General features: G+C 37.0%; 1 protein-coding gene across 1 annotated transcript in view; it reads left to right on the top strand.

Annotated features, from left to right (window-relative positions):
- AQR (aquarius intron-binding spliceosomal factor) overlaps positions 1-20,849 on the top strand; it is a 94,513-nt gene that overhangs the window by 59,849 nt on the left and 13,815 nt on the right. Inside the window, exons 26-34 of the mRNA XM_055537287.1 lie at positions 143-352; positions 2,734-2,871; positions 5,388-5,459; positions 6,469-6,656; positions 7,351-7,522; positions 9,375-9,545; positions 11,380-11,465; positions 16,223-16,397; positions 17,077-17,190. Of these exons, the coding sequence (XP_055393262.1) occupies positions 143-352; positions 2,734-2,871; positions 5,388-5,459; positions 6,469-6,656; positions 7,351-7,522; positions 9,375-9,545; positions 11,380-11,465; positions 16,223-16,397; positions 17,077-17,190 (1,326 nt within the window). The remainder of the gene's footprint in view (positions 1-142; positions 353-2,733; positions 2,872-5,387; positions 5,460-6,468; positions 6,657-7,350; positions 7,523-9,374; positions 9,546-11,379; positions 11,466-16,222; positions 16,398-17,076; positions 17,191-20,849) is intronic.

Raw genomic sequence — 20,849 nt, 5'->3', positions numbered from 1 at the left:
TTCTCCAAGAGATCCTCCCAATTTAGGGATTAATCCAAGTCTCGTGCACTGGCAGGCAGATTCTCTCCCACTGAGCCACCAGGGAAGTCCATCTAAAACATAAGGGCTGGCCAATTTAACCTCAAGTCTCTTTTTCTTACAGGTAATGTCTCGTTGGGAAGAGTATATCAGCAAAGTGAAAAATAAAAGTAACACGATGCCAGATACTACTGAAGTCTCAGCTTTCTTCCCTTTTCATGAGTACTTTGCGAATGCCCCTCAACCCATTTTTAAAGGCCGATCTTATGAAGAAGACATGGAAATTGCTGAAGGATGTTTCAGGCATATTAAGAAAATCTTTACTCAGCTTGAGGTAAGGATTCTCAAGTTCTTTTTACTTTCTTTTAAACCAGCTAAGCTGATTTTCTTTTTTTTAAGTAAGTAGAATATTCAAATCTAGCAAACAAGATTATTACTTTTAAGTGGAATTATTAGAAGCATGTATTGTTCTAGTTGAAGAAATAAGTAAAAATTATGATATGAATTGAATCTCCTTTTTTTTTTTCCTGGTTTGAAAGTATTCGTATTTAAGAAAGGAATGCTTTTTTTAAGGAGATTTGACAGTAGTTCCTTGATTGGGAATTTGGCCATTCTAAATTCTTTATGCCTTTGACTAGTGAGCCAAAAGTGAGGCTGCTGTGTTATCCAAGATGTTCCTGATTATTAAGGTGAAATAAGAATCACGACTATACACAGGGGACAGAGAAGATTGTTTGGAACCCAGGGCCCCTGGGATGCTTCCTAGTTTTCTCATTCCTTATTGGAAACATCCCTGGAAGACTACAGCAATACTGTAAAAGGACCACGTTTCAGACTCACATTCCTCTCAGTTAGAAGGTTTAGGATTACTTCAGATTAAAAGGGCAAAGATTATCTCCTCTTAAAAGTCTTTGTACCTTTTATATGTGATTTTATCCCTACTTCCTACAACAATATCTGGCAGATAGTAAATATTAAGTAAACATTGACACATGGTGTGAGTAGGTGGATAGAAATGGATGAATGGTTGGTACAGAATAATAAATATATAATGTATATACATATGTAGTATATATGTAGTATGATAATGATAAATAAAATTGTAAAACCTGGAAAACTGTTGTGGTATGCTTATGATTACATAAATAGAATATAAAAGGATAAAAACATGTAATTTATAATAATAGCTGTCCGGGGAGAGAGTGGGAAGAAGGAAATATAGGGTACCTCCACCTGTGCCTGTGGTGCTTTATTTAAAAATAAATAAAACAAATGTTTAAAAGGCTGACATAAGTATGACATAATGTTCAGACTTGATAAAACTTGATATTAGGTACTCTGCATGGCTCGTTTACTCCTTACATCCATCTATTGTCAATTCCCCTACTCTGCTCTGGAATCCTCTGCCTTGGTCTGGACTGAGACTGGTCCTTGGAGTTTTGATTTCCCAGCCTCTCATGTCAGCTGACTTCTGGCTGGGTTTAGCCAATGAGAAATGTGACAAAAATAGAGGAAAGAAGGAAGCCAGGATTTTTCACCACCAGCTCTCTGGCCTGGAGTTTCATCCCTTACATGACTCCAGTTTCTGCTGACCTGGTCCACTGCTGTTCCAGCTTATAATGATACCTCAGTTTCTGGACTTAGATAATACTTCCTCCTCTTTATCCTTCCTAGCCTACCGGAGAAGGCAATGGCACCCCACTCCAGTACTCTTGCCTGGAAAATCCCATGGACAGAGGAGCCTGGTAGGCTGCAGTCCATGGGGTCGCTAAGAGTCGGACACGACTGAGCGACTTCACTTTCACTTTTCACTTTCATGCATTGGAGAGGGAAATGGCAACCCACTCCAGTGTTCTTGCCTGGAGAATCCCAGGGACGGGGGAGCCTGGTGGGCTTCTGTCTGTGGGCTTCCGTTTATGGGATCGCACAGAGTCTGACACGACTGAAGCGACTTAGCAGCAGCAGCCTACAGATGGTCATAATATTCTGCTGTTGCCAATCTCTGGGTTACTTCACCATTTGCTGGTTGGCTTTTCTACTCCTCCATCACCTGCATAATGGGTTCCTTGCAGTAAATTCCTTTCATTATGAATGTTTGACATAGTGTCTGTTTTCCTGGAGGTACAAGGGTGATCGATATTCAGTATTCTTGTTGATACAGTAAATATTTTACCTTAAACAAAAAAAGCAGTCCAAATTGTAGCTTTAATATCAGTTATTATTTGAACTTAATTAGTAACTTATTAATCATGGACAGAATTGTTGTTCTGTCAGTTAAGTTCAGTCACTCAGTCGGGTCCGACTCTTTGTGACCCCATGGACTGCAGCACGCCAGGCTTCCCTGTCCTTCACCAACTCCCAGAGCTTGCTCAAGCTCATGTTCATCGATTTGGATGATAGGCTTAGTTTATGCTGCTGCAGCTAAGTTGTTTCTGACTCTGTAAGCCTATGGACTGCAGCCCACTAGGCTCCTCTGTCCATGAGATTCTCCAGGCAAGAATACTGAAGTGGGTTGCTATGTCCTCCTCCAGGGGATCTTTTCAACCCGGGGATCAAACATCTCACGTCTTACCTGCATTGGCAGGTGGGTTCTTTACCACTGGCATCACCGAGATATTTATATTAAGCTTGTACATAAAGTCTCATAAACTGGATTATTGAACGTATGCATGATTTTCCTAAAACAAGTATCTCATTGTTTCCCCACTCCCATAGGAATTCAGAGCCTCTGAACTGCTTCGAAGTGGACTAGACAGATCTAAATACCTTTTGGTGAAAGAAGCCAAAATCATCGCTATGACCTGTACTCATGCTGCCTTAAAACGACATGATTTAGTCAAGTTAGGTTTCAAGGTAAAGACTTGTATTTTAGTTCCTTAATTCATCTGTGCAGCTGTTAGTTCCTTTCTTTTCTCTTCTCTCCTTAATACTTGGCCCTTTCCCTTGAATGTTTGCTTCTTACTGAAGTTCACATGTATAATTTCTTTAAAATGTTTCTAAAGTGATAATAGTCTCCCATGTGTATACGATTAGTAAACTGTCATAAATCTTATTTTTCTAAATTTAGTTATTAGATGCATTAATATGTCTTTAAAGTAACATTGTAGCCATATGACTGTCTAAATAACTTCTAATACTTTTTAAGGTAAATTAACTTACTTTCACTGTGTTAAAAGAATCTCCAAACAGAACTAAAAACTTTATAAAAACATTTGACAGTGTTTTTCACCTAATAGAAATCTGTATGCTTGCCTTATTTACCTTTTAAGCACTCATCCACTGCAGTTATTTGTTCATTCAGTAAATGAAAAGCGTTCTTTATGAGGAGATGGAAACACTTATTTAGACTGTTAAACAAGATATTTAAATGACTCCATCTCAGGATAAGGACTGGAGAGCCAAAGGGTAAAGACAGCCTGTTACTTGTTACTCAGTTGAAATGTAATGTAATAATTGGTCAGTAAATTTGAGTTTGCAGACACTTTGTGACTTTGCTAGTGGTACTGACTAAGCTCTGATTTTAATGCAAATCATTTAACTTCCCTCCAACTGGTTTATCTGATGTTATTAGTGTTTTGTATACTGGTTTGAATTCAAAGGTAGCAAAACACTTGTTGTGGATGAAAATAGCTGACTTTTTAAGTTTATGAGGTCACTGGAAGATAAGTGCTAAATAAATTCAAGGTGATAGAATTGTTGCAATCTTAGATTAAAGTTTCCTCAGCTATAAGGTAGGACAAATATGATAATTTATTAAAAGGTAGTGTGAACTCAACCTAGTGGTGTGAACTTACCTTTTGCAAATTCGTGAGAATTCTGCACCTAAATATTTTGTTCTTGCTTTGGGCTGACACATAAAATATACTTTGGATTTGCTATTAAAGCATATTACTTTTCACAACACAGGGAAATGATACAATCTAAACTGAGCATTTTATGCTTTCATGCAGCTGTTCACTTGCCTAATCTACAAAACATTACTTGTAGCTTATCATATTTTCGTTAATCATTTTCTTACACTGTGCTAGAAAGGTAGATACAGTGAGTACTGAGGGTATCCCTTAACATTACTCCCCACTCCCCAATTATCTAGTCTTTCAACTCTTTTAATATTTCCTTTGTCCTTTTCATTTATATCAATAAAAAATGCTAAATTTCCATTTTAGGCATTGTCTTTTGATTCTGTGTTGTTTCCAAGGAGACATGCAAGCATTTTTGTGTACTCTTTTCCTTCCTTAATACACCCAGTATAGTTGTGTCATAATTTTGCTTTGCAATTAAAATCTCCTTTTTAACAGGAGCTATAGATATATTTTTATAAGTTAAATAACTTTAGATTTTCAGAGTTGTTTCTCAGGAAGGAGTCTCTTTAAGCTGTCATCTTTGAGCTTTTCCCATTCTGTTCTCCATATTTTTGTCTATCACCTTGAGACCCCACGTGGGAACTTCTGAGAAAATATGACTCTTTGAACCCCCTCTTCCTAGGTTTCCACCAGGATAACCTAACTAATCATTGTAATAGGGAAATTTAGCATCAGATAGAGCTAGAGAAGATACCTATCCACATGCCTAAAACTTAAGGTAATTTCACTAGAAAACAGTACAGAATTGAGCCTTAAATTTCATCATGTCCAACAGAAATCCAGCTACCAGTCTTGAACAAATACAAGCATATTTTGGTAAAAATGAGTAGCACAGAAACTGCTGCTGCTAAGTCACCTCAGTCGTCTCTGACTCTGCGACCCCATAGACAGCAGCCCACCAGGCTCCTCTGTCCCTGGGATTCTCCAGGCAAGAATACTGGAGTGGGTTGCCATTTCCTTCTCCAGCACAGAAACCAGAGCATATATAAACAATTAGCTTAAAAGAAAAAAAGTTAATTAAGCATTAAGAGTAAATATACTCCCCCTACCATCCACTTCCTTGAAAAAAAATCAGGGGAGAAAACTTTGAAAATAGAAAACAAAGGAACTCTACTTTGTGCTTAGTAAGAGTCTCAAAGAAGGTATTTTATGAGGAATAGGATATCATACTATAAATAGCAATCAGAAGAGGAAGGGAAAGATAAAACCTGAGGAGAATAAATCTAGAAGAAATTGGGCAGATAGAAGATTCACAAAGAATGAAATTTCCTTCATTTGGAGCAAGACTTGATTTTTCATTATTTTATAGATACGCAGTGCCTAACATTCCTGTAAATGAGTATTCAAGCACAGTGGTAAAGAAGATCATGAACTTTCTGTTTGAATAATTTGTATGTTATTTTTATCTGAATTATTTGAGAGGTTTGGGGATGCTTATTACAGTCATGGTGGTAGCTGTTTGGGTTTCAAACTGTTTCACAAGCTTTCTTTTTCTCCATTTCTCAGTATGACAACATTTTAATGGAGGAAGCTGCTCAGATTCTGGAGATAGAAACTTTTATACCTCTTCTTCTACAGGTAAGATACTGAAATTGAGACAAAGTAGAGGTTTAAGAATTCTGGAGGGTGGAGTCAGAAAACTCGAGTTTGGAGGTGCTGATTGCTATGATTATGTATTTTCCTTAACTTCATGATGTTTAGTATTCTATTTTAAACATGTAAACTTCCTTTAATCTATTCACTGGTTATTGAGTAGTTTGTGTTATTGGGAGTACTAATATAAAAATTCATAGTTTGTCTCTAAGTTTTGAAAAGACAGCAATTTTTCTCAAAAAAATTACATTTTTATGCAGTTTGGAGGGAAGATGAGCTTTTTTTTCATTTCTTTTAGAGTTGTTTCTGGAATTATTTTTGATCCCTGGGTACATTATTTTTCTTTATTTTATACCTGAAATTTTTTAGTTAAATGATGATGTTTAAGGATGTTTTCTTTTATTGTACAATAGTCTTTACTATGGAAGCGTTAAAAAAAAAAATGTGTAATTCATGATTGAAGAACAGAGGCTCCTCTAATTTATAGATAATTGGGTTCCAAAAGTTGTTTTATAAAGCCAAGTTATCTGGTATTTTTATTTTATCAAAATATGTTTCAAGAAACAAGGAGACATGTAGAGTAGGAAATTGAAGTAATAGAGTAGGAAATTAAAGAAGGTATAATTTCTGCTGCCTATAATTGTGATACAATTTGACATCTTTCCATTTCCCTGCTTGGGCATCTGTTCCTTTCTGTGCACCCTTTGCCTGATTAGGACCTAAGCCTCCCAGACCTCTTTGGGTTACCCTGTGCAGGGTGAGTCCATGCCTGCCTTCTCAGTCCCTCCAGCCTCCCTCACACACTGTCAGCGGGTGGTAACCATACAAGTCATTCGGTAAATTTGCCAGATTCTTCTCTGTGGAACTGGTGAATGGCAAGAATTAGTAAACTGTTAAAGCCATCATGTGAATAGCAAGAATCTTGTGCCATGAATTGGAGATTAACAGGGTACTACATTAATTATTTTGCAATTTCCCCACTTTTTATTCCTAGAATCCTCAGGATGGTTTTAGCCGACTAAAACGCTGGATTATGATTGGTGATCATCACCAGTTACCTCCAGTCATTAAGAACATGGCCTTTCAGAAGTATTCAAATATGGAGCAGTCCCTCTTCACTCGCTTTGTCAGGGTTGGAGTTCCTACTGTGGACCTTGATGCCCAGGGGAGGGCCAGAGCAAGGTAAAGGAGACTGGGCAATGGGAGAAGGGAGCAGGGGACTGGATGTTAGGGTTACTACTCCTGTTTAAGGACATCAGTTCCATGATCCAACTATTCAATAGCATCTTCTGTATAGACTCTTAGCACTCTCTGCTATCTAGGAACTTGCCTGGATACACATCTACAAATTGGAAAATACCTTTATTGCCTTCAGCCTGAGTTGTGAATTGAACAAATGAGTTCCTTCATTTTATTCGTTGAGATTAATTTAAGTGACTTATAAACTAAGGGCTTCCTTTCACTGTTACCTCCTTTTTCTGCATGGCCCCAAGATATATGATTAATATCACTTTGAAATCTAAAGCTAGAGATGAACAAGAAGAGAACACACTAATTCTTATTCATAAAATATATAGGTTCCCTCTCAGAGAGTTACTTGTAGTACTTGTAGTTGATTTTCTTATTTAAGGAATAAAGATAGCATTTACCTTAGAGAACATAATAGTTATCATTTCTGTAATATCATCAGTCTCCTTATTTGCTTGATGGTAGGGAGACAAAGGTTGCAAAAGCATTATTGCTAAAACAATGAGCACAAAGTAGATAATATGGAAATTAACAGGAAGAACCCAGTTCCTTAGAAACCCCCTTAGGCGTATTAAAAGGGAATGCACACTGCTAATGTTTCCTGTTGGGGGGGATTTGTCTTTGAAAGCTTGTGCAACCTCTACAACTGGCGGTATAAGAATCTAGGAAACTTACCCCATGTGCAGCTCTTGCCGGAGTTTAGTACAGCCAATGCTGGCTTGCTCTATGACTTCCAGCTCATTAATGTTGAAGATTTTCAGGGAGTTGGAGAATCTGAGCCTAATCCTTACTTTTATCAGGTAAGAAAAAAACAAGAAACTTTTAAGTTTATTTTGTATTTTCCTGGCTTGCTTAACTATCTGAATTAGTATTACTGAACCATTTAGCCAACCACTGAATAAAGGAAAGTTAGATCTCCACCTGACAGACAACACACACTTTTCTGTTTCAAATGGATTAAAAATATATATACCAAAGAAAAGAAACAGTAAACATACTAGAAAGAAGAAAATATTGATAAATATATAATGTTGGGATGAGAAAGGTTTTTTAAGCTTACAAAATCCAAAATCATAAAGAAAAATACTGATTTAGAACAGAATTTATTTTCATCATTTAACAAACAAGAATTAACAGCCAATAGAAAAATATAATAAGGACAAGAATATACAGTTCACAAAGATACATGTATAGCAAGTATAAATCACTGGAGCATATTTTCACCTCTGTTGGGTTAGGTTTGGGAAATTCTATACTCATGCAATGCTAGTAGGAAAGTTATGTGGTGGACATATTGTTAGTACTTATTAAAAGCAATATTCTTACTTCTATGAATTTATCCTTTAAAAAATAGACAAACTTGCAAAGACTTACATGGTAAAATGTTCAACACATCTTCCTTTACTACAAATTATTTTTGAAAAGAAAAACAACCTAAATGTTATCAATAGGAATTAATTACACCTTTACCTATTCCATATAATACTGAATAGCCACTAAGAATAATATTATAACTTGGTTTACTGACAAGGAGAATTTTTATGCTATCAGGTCAGTTCAGTCGCTCAGTCGTGTCCAACTCTTTGCGACCCCATGAACCGCAGCACTCCAGGCCTCTCTGTCCGTCACCAACTCCCGGAGTCCACCCAAACCCATGTCCATTGAGTCAGTGATGCCATCCAACCATCTCATCCTCTGTCGTCCCTTTCTCCTCCTGCCCTCAATCTTTCCCAACATCAGGGTCTTTTCAAATGAGTCAGCTCTTCGCATCAGGTGGCCAAAGTATTGGAGTTTCAGCGTCAACATCAGTCCTTCCAATGAACACCAAGGACTGATCTCCTTTAGGATGGACTGGTTGGATCTCCTTGCAGTCCAAGGGACTCTCAAGAGTCTTTTCCAACACCACAGTTTAAAAGCATCAATTCTTCGATGCTCAGTTTTCTTTATAGTCCATCTCTCACATCCATACATGACCACTGGAAAAACCATAGCCTTGACTAGACGGACCTTGGTTGGCAAAGTAATGTCTCTGCTTTTTAAGATGCTGTCTAGGTTGGTCATAACTTTCTTTCCAAGGAGTAAGCGTCTTTTAATTTCATGGCTGCAGTCATCATCTGCAGTGATTTTTATGCTATATTAATGAAAAAATCAGGTTGCAAAGTGTATCTATAGTATCCCACTTTGTTTTTTAAAAACAAGACATACATATGGAAATACGGACAGATAATTACCACATATGCTATTTTCATGTATCATTGTTAATTTAGGATAAGTTAATTGCTCAGTTTTATGAGAGATATTCACTTGTCCAAGATAGTAACTTGTCACTTCTTGAGGTGTGATGAACAAGCAAATTGTACTAGTTAACAGTTTTCTGTATATGTGCTGCATGCTTAAGTCACTTCAGTCATGTGCAGCTCTTTATGATACTATGGACTGCCAGGCTCCTCTGTCCATGGGATTCTTTAGGCAAGAATACTGACGTGGGTTGCCCTGCCCTCTTCCAGGCAGTCTGCCCAACCCAGGGATCAAACCCGCGTCTCTTAGGTCTCCTGCATTGGCAAGCAGATTCCTTACCACTAGCCTGGAAAGCCCTGATTTTTCTCTATAAAGGGAAATAAATGCACAATCTGATTAATGTTTTCGTTACAGAATCTTGGAGAGGCAGAATACGTAGTGGCACTTTTTATGTACATGTGCTTACTTGGCTACCCTGCTGACAAGATCAGCATTCTGACAACGTATAATGGGCAAAAGCATCTTATTCGTGACATCATCAACAGACGATGCGGGAGCAATCCATTGATTGGAAGACCGAATAAGGTAATTTTATAATATATTCTCTTATTCATGTTGTTGGCAAGATAGAAAGATTTATATTTGAGTTATTTATGTTGTTCTACTTTGCTATCTCCTTTTAAAATATGTGAGAAAATGAAATAATAAGAACTCTGTAAGTTATTCTCTGACACTTCTGACAGTGTTGTTGATTTACTGTGAATGTCTGTCTCACCTATCACATGGAAGATTTTTGTTGATAGTAACCAGAAATAACTGTTTCTAAAACTTTTTGTTGGTAAATGATATCTAATTATATATGTCCTTTACAATAGAAATAGGAATTGTAGCATTTTTTTATCTTGTTTTACAAAGGTATAATTCATACTGCTTCTTAGTGTGTGTGTCTCTGTGTGCATGTATACATGCATAAGAAAGTGTTTTTCTTGGGGATAAAGGAAAATCAAGTATAGTCAGACCTCAGGATTTTTTTTATTATTTTTTTTGTTTCTTATGTGATATGACAGAGTGATATCAAATAAAAATGAAGATCCATGATTTTATCAGTAAAAGTTAGAAAAATTAGAATAACAAAACATAAATATAGTATTAGTAATGAAGAAATTAGGACTTTGGTTGTGAACGTAGCTGTATAAAGCCCTTTCATCTTTTCTTGGAAATCATCCACAAGGAAAAGGAAAATGGGAGGAGGAGAAAACAAATGACACTTTTAGTGAGATGGCATGTAACTCAAGATCAGGAAGAAAATGTAGGGGAAGAGAATCGAGGGGATCAGTCTTGAAGGGGACAGCAAAAACACACTTTCTGAAAGTGAGTGGCATACTTTGAAGTGTAAGAACCACATTCCTACTCAACAGTGGATGTGGGTATTGGGGTGAGCAGAAGCCTTTCAGGTCCCAGATTGGTTCAGAGGAAACTATAGGTGAAAAATATTTGGGAAAAAAAAGACTGTCTCTGTAGTAACAGTGAAAAAGAGGACCATCTGTTGTGAAAATCACTGAGCCTTTAGGAAACAGTTGTGCTCACCCCAGCCTATCTTCTTGATTAATACATAGTTAATCTAAGAAACCCACTTAATCAGTGGTGAAATAGAGGGGAAAAGGAAACTAGCACAAGCTCAATTTATAAACACACTAGTTGATAAGATAACATACTCCAGAAAGCATGTTGGCCTAGAACAGATGAAAATGTTGAATGCATACTTGGGTATGAATTTTAAAATGCTTAATGAAGTAGCCACTTCTGTAAGGGAAGGCTACAAAACAAAGAAATTGAAGAACCCAGGAAGAGATAAAATGGGAACTAGCAGAAAGTAAAATAAAATCAGAGATGGAGACAAAAGGAATGGGGAGGAACAGACACTGTGGAACATTCCATAAGGGATATAGAGAGTGAAAATGAAAAACTAATAACTTTGAAATATAGAAAGTTTAGAAATATAAGAATCTCTATCTCTGTTCTTTTACTTATAAGTAACAAAAAAAACTTAATAAGGAAAGTTACTCTGTCTTATATCAAGAAGATAAAAGGGATACTAGGTATATAATGAACAAAGATGGTCCCTGCTTTCATGGGGCTGAGTAGTCTAGTAGAGGGAAGACTGTTAAAACCACGAATAGTTACTTCATTATCCAGAGTTAAAGATGAGTGCTGTAAGTGTGGCATAGCCTAATCTAGTTACCATGGTTTATTTCATAGGGTTCATTTACTTGTTCCTTCAGTTCCAACTATATAGTTACGTTCTTTTGGGATTGATTATTTTAAGGATAAGATTTTTATTTCTAGCATATTATTTTAATGATCTCTCAAGAGTTTTTGCTTTTGAAAATATACCACATTCCCCTTTTTTTCCTCCCAGGTGACAACTGTTGACAGATTTCAGGGTCAACAGAACGACTACATTCTTCTGTCTCTAGTACGAACCAGGGCAGTGGGCCATCTGAGGTGTGTAAGCAAGCATTTTTATAATAGTGTTGAATCGTACTATCTGCTTCAATTTTGAGCTTTCATAGCTAAGTAGTTTTCAGGTTTAAAGTATAGTTAATTGTTATGGCAATTTTTGGTGCTTTTTATTGGAATGGAACAGTATCATATTCTTTGTGTAATCATTGCCATTGCTTCTGAATTTTTTGAATCTTAAAATATTTTAGTCATTTTAACTTTTTTTCTCTTCAGGAGCATTCAGAGATAGCATTTGATCATAAAATATTATACACACACACATATATTTATATATATGTGTCCTATATCTGTTTGAAATTTAATGTAAGAAATTAAAGGAGGTAAAGTGGTAAAAAGTCTCAAGTAAATTTTTCATTGCACAGGATTTCTGACTTTACCCGGCACAGTCTTTTAGCTCAGTGTTAGAGAGGATAAAGGAACCATTTGTTCTCTCAGGATTAAGAATTGTCAAAACAAACAGTAACCTATTTTTATCATTTATTGTGATGTATTTATGTGCTGGAGATTTTGTGGGAATAATATCTCCTTATTACAAAGCAGCCATTTAGTTTTATATAAATCTTCATCTCATAAGACTTACTAGCAAAACTGTAGAGTTCATTTTATTATTTTATTTAATGGATATAAAAAGAAAATTCTGTATGCTCTCTTAATGTTGTCATTAAGTCAAGATCTATTTGGTATTTAACCCAGAGTGCTCATGTTCCACTAAGCCCATAACTTTTATGTAGGAGTAAACAAAAGATATACTGTTTCAAGAAATAATTTCAAAACTATAGCATTCTAAAATATAGTTTGTTTTTACTTAAGTGTCAAACATGTTTTTGGAGACTAACTTTTCTAAGAAGCAGTTCCATTTCCACATTGAAATTTATAGCTGCTGCTAAATAGGGCATCATTATGATTTACGTAGTTAAAATCTCTTTATCCAGGCTCACAGTATGAAGACGAGAATACTGCTTCCTCCTCTCCCCACCTTTTCTCTTACTCTGTAGTACTTTTGTCTTTTCCACATTCCCATGACTTTATTTCTATGCTGTTCTTTACCTGACTTTTCCAAAAACTCAACTAAATAAAGAGAAAGATGATGATAATAAAATGTTTATAAATGAAGGCTTAAAAAAGAACCTGATTTCATTATTGTCTCACATATCCAGCTTTTCTTTATCCAAATAAATTAATCTTCTTTATAGCTGCCAAACTTTTGTTTTGGAAGTTCAGCTTCTTCGGTGGCTGCTGGTGATAGTGATGGTAGTTTTATTGAAGCACAGAGGGGGAAAACCTTAATTTACCAATTACTTGTAATTCAGCTATCCAGATAGTTTAGGTATCTTAGTGAGAATTGTATCAAGCTCCTCATAGAATTTTTTGGTTTGTAGATGCAATCTTTCATGTCTTTGTTTTTTTAGGAAGCAGTAAAATATTTTGTCTTTCAAATTTCAAGATACCAAGGAAACCTTTGTCTTCCATATTTTCTTCTTTAGCATCTTTATTGAGATATAATACACATGCTGTACAATTCAGTGTGTAAATAAACTGTATTTTTAAGTATACAATTCAGTGATTTTTTGTGTATAAACTGTATTTTGTACAGTTCAATGATTTTTTAGTATATTCATAGAGTTATACAACTATATTCACAATTTTAGAAAATTTTCTAAAATAGCAAGAGACCCTATACCTGTCAGTGGTTACTCCCTTCCTCTCCCCCCTCAAATCCTTGGCAACCACTGTTCCACTTTGTCTATAGATTTGCCTGTTCTGGACACTTCATGTAAATGAAATTACTTAGCATAGTGTGTTCAGGATTCATCCATGTTGTAGCATGTGTCAGTACTTCATTCCTTTTAATTGCTAAATAACATTTTGTTTTGTGAATATTTTACATTTTATGTACCCATTCATCAGCTGATGGACGCCAGGATTGTTTCCACTTTGTGACTGTTTGACTGCTGTGAACATTCATGTACAAGTTTTTGTGTGAAACTATGTTTTCCTTTCTCTTGGGTGTAGACCTAGGAGTAGAATTGCTGGGTCTTGTGGTAACTGTCTAACCCTTTAAGTTAGTGTCTGCCATATTTCTTTTACCCATCCGGGACAGACTAAGTAAGCGGTTGTATAGGAGCCAGACTATTCAGCTTTGGTTCCAGAGACCTGTTTTGGGACACTGTGAAGCTGTTCAGAAGCTAGAATAGTGAGACATTTCTGGTCCCTTTTCCAACATTCATTGTTCTTGTCCCTACTGACTTGAATAGCCCAGCTACAAATAGAAATGCTTGTGACTCGTTCAGAGCAAGTCAGTGAAACTGTCCCCAGCCATCCTCTGGAGATCATGAAAGAAGGTAGCAGTTCCCATTGCCCCAGTTTCAAGTTACAGCTCCAAGGAACCCGATCTCTTCATGCTGCCACCCTGTACTTTTTTTGCCTGGTAGTTTGATATGTTTGTGGTGTTTGATCATTCATTTAACAGATATTCTCAGATCCTTCTGTTATTTGGCCGTATGCTAGGTTCATGATATATAATGGTAAATCTAACATTCATTATCTCTGCCCCCATGAAGCTTAGAATCCAGTGGGGGAGACATTAAACATGTCTTTGGGAAATACCTACATTTGATTCTGCAGAAGATTTTAGTCTGTACAGTGGAGATGAGCGTAGTAGAGCCACTTAACTACACTGCCGTACGGGGGACTAGAGGGCAGAGTTCCTCAGAGGAGCAAGTGTGCTGCCCCTGCAGTAGCGCTGTGGCTGTGCTCCGCCTAGAGACAGAGCTTCTAGAAGGATGAGGGGAGGAGAACTGAATAAAGTTTTAATACTTGTGTGAGAGCTCATGCTAAGTATTTCTAGCATTGTACCTCTATTACTAGTTTTGGAACCACCCACCTATGGCATGACCCCTTGGGCCTCTAAGGAAGGTGGAGGAAGTGAAAAACAATTTGACTTGCAGTAACCTAAAGATAACATTTCTTTCAAGAATCCAGTGTGTCACAAATGTAGAAATTCATCAGAACTTCTGTAAAAGGATATGCTTTCTTCTTCCACCTAAATGAATTTCTCTTAGTTCGGGTTGGTGGGGTATAGGGATTGTATACCCCTCAACATAACTGCTATTATATACTGATGTTGTACAGTTCCTTCTGATAAGGGAAACTAGATCCTTATCAAGGCCATAAAACAACAGAAAATGAGACTGAATAGAGATATTCCCCAAATATCTCACATTATGCAGAGACAAAAAGCCATTTGATAAATATTTCAATTCCCAATTCTCTGTCTGGTTATTATATGATCTTTGTAACATTTGGTCCCTATAACACTCTTTAACACTTTCTTTCAGGTATTAGGGATGCTTATACCAGATTTTATTATTATTCATAAACATCATCTCTTTTGTAGAATACTCACAAGTTAAATAGCCATCTAACAGCATCTTAGGAAAACAAACTGTCCTCCATATTGAAAACGAAAGCCATGTTTTCTTACTAAAACACATTGTAACTAATGTGAAATAATGAAGTGAAATCAGGCTTACGTAGCTACTCTTTTATTGTTTTTTTTTTCTTTTTACAGTAGATCCTTGTTGTTATCTGTTTAAATATAGTAGTCTATACTTATCAATCCTAAACTCCCAGTCTGTCCCTCCCCACCACCCTTTTCCCCAGGTAACCATGAGTTCATAATCTGTTTCTGTTTCTGTTTTGTAAATAAGTTCATTTGATTCAGGTGAATTCAGTAAAATTTTAAGAACATATTCTTTCTAAAAGATAAAGGAAACTGCCATCATTCATCATTTGGCCAGCTACCTGTGTAGCTGAAGCATGCATTTTGGCATTTTTATCACTGTTTATGTGAACACTGAGACCTATCATAAGCCAGAGATTAGGCGTAGGTACTAGAGTAAATGCATGAATAAGACACGATATTATTATATCATACCATCATATTGTATTTATGTTTGTATTGTAATTATTATTATAAATAAGTATAAAGCAGTGTGATTAGAGTTATCCAAGGAATAAAATTTGACCTATTAACCTGACAGAGCATGGGAATTTGGTGGTGAAGGAGGAGAGGAAGGGCTGCTCTGGATGGACTTAATGGTGGTGACACAGTAAATTGGTAACTAACAACTGAACTATTATTGCTACTTAAACCTTTATTTAACTTATTTTATATTGGAGTATAGTCAATTAACAGTGTTATGATAGTTTCAGGTGGACAGCAAAGGAATCCAGCCATCCATATACATGTATCCATTCTTCCCCAAACTCCCCTCCCTTCCAGGCTGCCACATAACTTTGTATTTAAACCTTTTAAATCAGTGTATTGGTTATTTTGTGATTTCCCCCTACTCTTTCCACTCAGAAACACTTAGAAGTTGGTAATAAAGCATTACCTTCTTACTTGGTTAACTAGTTACATAGCACCCATTAATTTAATGTTTATCCTGTAAGTTTTTAAGAAACCTAACCTAACTCTTTATTTGGAGAAGGAAATGGCAACCCACTCCAGTACTCTTGCCTGGAGAATCCCAGGGACGGGGGAGCCTGGTGGGCTGCCATCTATAGGGTCACACAGAGTCGAACACGACTGAAGTGACTTAGCAGCAGTAGCAGCAGCAACTCTTTATTGCCACAGCTTAACAGTAGTATTTAGTAGAATGTTTACAAAATAAAAGGCTACATAAATATATTTTTAATTGTGATATATTTTAATTAATTTTGTTTGTTTCTCAAAGGGATGTCCGTCGCTTAGTGGTTGCCATGTCTAGAGCCAGACTTGGACTCTATATCTTCGCCAGAGTATCCCTCTTCCAAAACTGTTTTGAACTAACTCCAGCTTTCAGCCAGCTCACAGCCCGCCCACTTCATTTGCATATAATTCCAACAGAACCTTTCCCAACCAGTAGAAAGGTAAGACTTCTTTCTTCATTGTGTGGGGCAGCATTTTTTTTAGGTGACTGCGTTGTTTGAGAGCACCACATAGGTCGTCTGATCACTGGTTTAGAGTGCTCCTTACACTAAGGAACTGAATTAGATCTTCTATGTAAAAATAATACCAGCTATCATAGTAAGGAAATCCTTACTGGATTCTAACACTTACAGCTTAATGTCCTCTTACTGTTCTTATGTCCTCCAAACCCTAACAGTGTTCATACTTAAGTTGGAGACATGAACTTCTATTGAAGTGTTATCTTTCAGTGTTTTTCACTATATACTTAACTTTCTTTTTCTGTTTTTTAAAATTTATTACTGAAGTGTAGTTGATTTACAATGTTGTGCTAGTTTCTGGTGTACAGCAAAGTGATTGAGTTATACATATATATACATTCTTCTTCATACTTTTTTCCATTGTGCTTTATCATGGGATATTAAATATAGTCCCCTGTGCTATACAGTATATTGTTTATCCATTCAATATATAATAGTTTGCATCTGCTAATCCCAAACTCCCAGTCCATACCTCCCTCACCCACTCCCTTGGCAACCACAAGTGTGTCTGTCTGTTCTTTCGTAGATACGTTCATATGTGTCGTATTTTAGATTCCACATATAAGTGATTGTACTTAACTTTCTTTTTTTCTTCTTCTAGAATGGAGAAAGACCATCCCATGAAGTACAGATAATAAAGAATATGCCCCAGATGGCAAATTTTGTATACAATATGTATATGCATTTGATACAGACCACACATCATTATCATCAGGTAAGTTTTCTCGGAATTGACTTATTATTGTTCTTGCTGTAGAATCTTCTCTGTTGGCAAATAAATCTAAAGTACTTGATTATTCCTTGTGAGACACCAGCTAAACCAAAGCAGATTGCTATTCATATAACATGTATATTTTAAAAACATCTTTTGTAGATACGATCTGGCATATAATAAATTCCACATATCTAAAGTATACAATGTGATATGTTCTGGTATTTGTATGTACCCATGAAAAACAAAGGAGAAAAGGAAAGATATAAACATCTGAATGCAGAGTTCCAAAGAATAGCAAGAAGAGATAAGAAAGCCTTCTTCAGCGATCAATGCAAAGAAATAGAGGAAAACAACAGAATGGGAAAGACTAGGGATCTCTTAAAGAAAATCAGAGATAGCAAAGGAACATTTCATGCAAAGATGGGCTCAATAAAAGACAGAAATGGTATGGACCTAACAGAAGCAGAAGATATTGAAAAGAGATAGCAAGAATACACAGAAGAACTGTACAAAAAAGATCTTCACGACCCAGATAATCACGATGATGTGATCACTGACCTAGAGCCAGACATCCTGGAATGTGAAGTCAAGTGGGCCTTAGAAAGCATCACTATGAACAAAGCTAGTGGAGGTGATGGAATTCCAGTTGAGCTATTCCAAATCCTGAAAGATGATGCTGTGAAAGTGCTGCACTCAATATACCAGCAAATTTGGAAAACTCAGCAGTGGCCACAGGACTGGAAAAGGTCAGTTTTCATTCCAATCCCAAAGAAAGGCAATGCCAAAGAATGCTCAAACTGCCGCACAATTGCACTCATCTCACACGGTAGTAAAGTAATACTCAAGCACTCATCTCACACACTAGTAAAGTAATACTCAAAATTCTCCAAGCCAGGCTTCAGCAATATGTGAACCATGAACTTCCTGATGTTCAAGCTGGTTTTAGAAAAGGCAGAGGAACCAGAGATCAAATTGCCAACATCCGCTGGATCATGGAAAAAGCAAGAGAGTTCCAGAAAAACATCTATTTCTGCTTTATTGACTATGCCAAAGCCTGTGACTGTGTGGATCACAATAAACTGTGGAAAATTCTGAAAGAGATGGGAATACCAGACCACCTGATTTGCCTCTTGAGAAATTTGTATGCAGGTCAGGAAGCAACAGTTAGAACTGGACATGGAACAACAGACTGGTTCCAAATAGGAAAAGGAGTTCGTCAAGGCTGTATATTGTCACCCTGCTTATTTAACTTATATGCAGAGTACATCATGAGGAACGCTGGACTAGAGGAAACACAAGCTGGAATCAAGATTGCCGGGAGAATTATCAATAAGCTCAGATATGCAGATGACACCACCCTTATGGCAGAAAGTGAAGAGGAATTAAAAAGCCTCTTGTTGAAAGTGAAAGTGGAGAGTGAAAAAGTTGGCTTAAAGCTCAACATTCAGAAAACAAAGATCATGGCATCCGGTCCCATCACTTCATGGGAAATAGATGGGGAAACAGTGGAAACAGTGTCAGACTTTATTTGTCTGGGCTCCAAAATCACTGCAGATGGTGACTGCAGCCATGAAATTAAAAGACGCTTACTCCTTGGAAGGAAAGTTATGACCAACCTAGATAGCATATTCAAAAGCAGAGACATTACTTTGCCAACGAAGGTCCGTCTAGTCAAGGCTATGGTTTTTCCTGTGGTCATGTATGGATGTGAGAGTTGGACTGTGAAGAAGGCTGAGCACCGAAGAATTGATGCTTTTGAACTGTGGTGTTGGAGAAGACTCTTGAGAGTCCCTTGGACTGCAAGGAGATCCAACCAGTCCATTCTGAAGGAGATCAGCCCTGGGATTTCTTTGGAAGGAATGATGTTAAAGCTGAAACTGCAGTACTTTGGCCACCTCATGCGAAGAGTTGACTCACTGGAAAAGACTCTGCTGCTGGGAGGGATTGGGGGCAGGAGGAGAAGGGGACAACAGAGGATGAGATGGCTGGATGGCATCACTGACTCGATGGACGTGAGTCTGAGTGAACTCCAGGAGTTGGTGATGGACAGGGAGGCCTGGCGTGCTGTGATTCATGGGGTCGCAAAGAGTCAGACACGACTGAGTGACTGATCTGATCTGATCTGATGACTATAATTGAGATTATGAACAGATACATTATCCTCCCCCCAAAGTTTTCCATGTACACCTGGATAATCCCTCTCATCCCTCACCAGTTCCTATTCCACCTTCTCCAGGAAACTGAGGATCTACTTTCTGTCACAATAATTAGTCACCATATTTTAGATGTTTATGTAAATAGGCTCAAACAACATGTACTCTTTTTCCCCTACCTGTTATTGCTCAGCATTATTTTAATATTCATTTGTACTTCAGAATGTATCAGTAGTCCTTTTCCTTTTATTGTTGAATAAGTAATCCATTATACAGATGTGCTAAGTTTACCCATTCATCATTGATGGACATTTGGGTTTGCCTCCAACATTGGCTCTTACAAATAAAACTACTATGAACATTCTCCTACAAGATTTGTACCTTCTCTTTAGTAAATTTCTAGGAGTGGAATGGTTGGGTAGTATGGGAAGTATGTATTCAACTATTTTTAAGAAACTGTCCACCTGTCTTACAAAGTTGTCGTTGGTCAGTTGCTAAGTCGTATCCGTTTCTGCAGCACTGTGGACTGCAGCTCGCCAGGCTTCCCTGTCCTTCACTGTCTTCTGGAGTTGGCTCAAACTCATGTCCGTTGAGTCAGTGATGCCATGCAACCATCTCATCCTCTGTCACCCTATTCTCCTCATGCCCTCAGTCTTCCCCAGCATCAAGGTCTTTTCCAATGAGTGGGTCTTCACATCAGGTGGCCAAAGTATTAGAACTTCGGCATCAGAACTTCCAGTGAACATTCATGGTTGATTTCCTTTAGGATTGACTGGTTTGATCTCCTTGCTATCCAAGGGACCTCTCAAGAATCTTCTGTAGCACCACAGTTCAATTCTTTGGCACTCAACCTTCTTTATGGTCCAACTCTCACATCCGTACATGACTACTGGAAAAACCATAGCTTTGACTATAGTCTTACAAAATTGTACTGTTTTATATTCGCACCAGCAATGTGTGAGTGCTCACACATACTTATGCTTGGTCTTTTTTATTTTAGTATTCCAGTAGGTATGTAGTGGTCTCATTGTGGTTTTAATTGGTATTTCTCTAATAACTATTGATGAACATCTTTTCATGTGGTGATTTGCCTTCTGTAATATCTTCTGTGAGGATGTATCATCCTCAGTATGAGTGCTCACACATACTTATGCTTGGTCTTTTTTATTTTAGCATTCCAGTAGGTATGTAGTGGTCTCATTGTGGTTTTAATTGGTATTTCTCTAATAACTATTGATGAACATCTTTTCATGTGGTGATTTGCCTTCTGTAATATCTTCTGTGAGGATGTGTCTATTTAGATCTCTTACTCTTTTGGGTTGTTTTATTATTAATGAGTTTTGAGAGTTTTAAATTTTAATCTGACTACAAGTTCCTCATCAGATGTGTGATTTCACAAATGTTTCCTAGTCTGTGACTTTTTTTTTTTTTAGGTGTCTTTCAAGTCCCAGTGTATCAAGTTGTTTCTTTGTGATTCATGCTTTTTATATCCTAAAAGCTTTTAGC

Source organism: Bubalus kerabau, chromosome 10 (assembly GCF_029407905.1).
Source record: "Bubalus kerabau isolate K-KA32 ecotype Philippines breed swamp buffalo chromosome 10, PCC_UOA_SB_1v2, whole genome shotgun sequence".
Lineage (NCBI taxonomy): Eukaryota > Metazoa > Chordata > Mammalia > Artiodactyla > Bovidae > Bubalus > Bubalus kerabau.
This window is presented reverse-complemented; position numbering and strand designations above follow the sequence as displayed.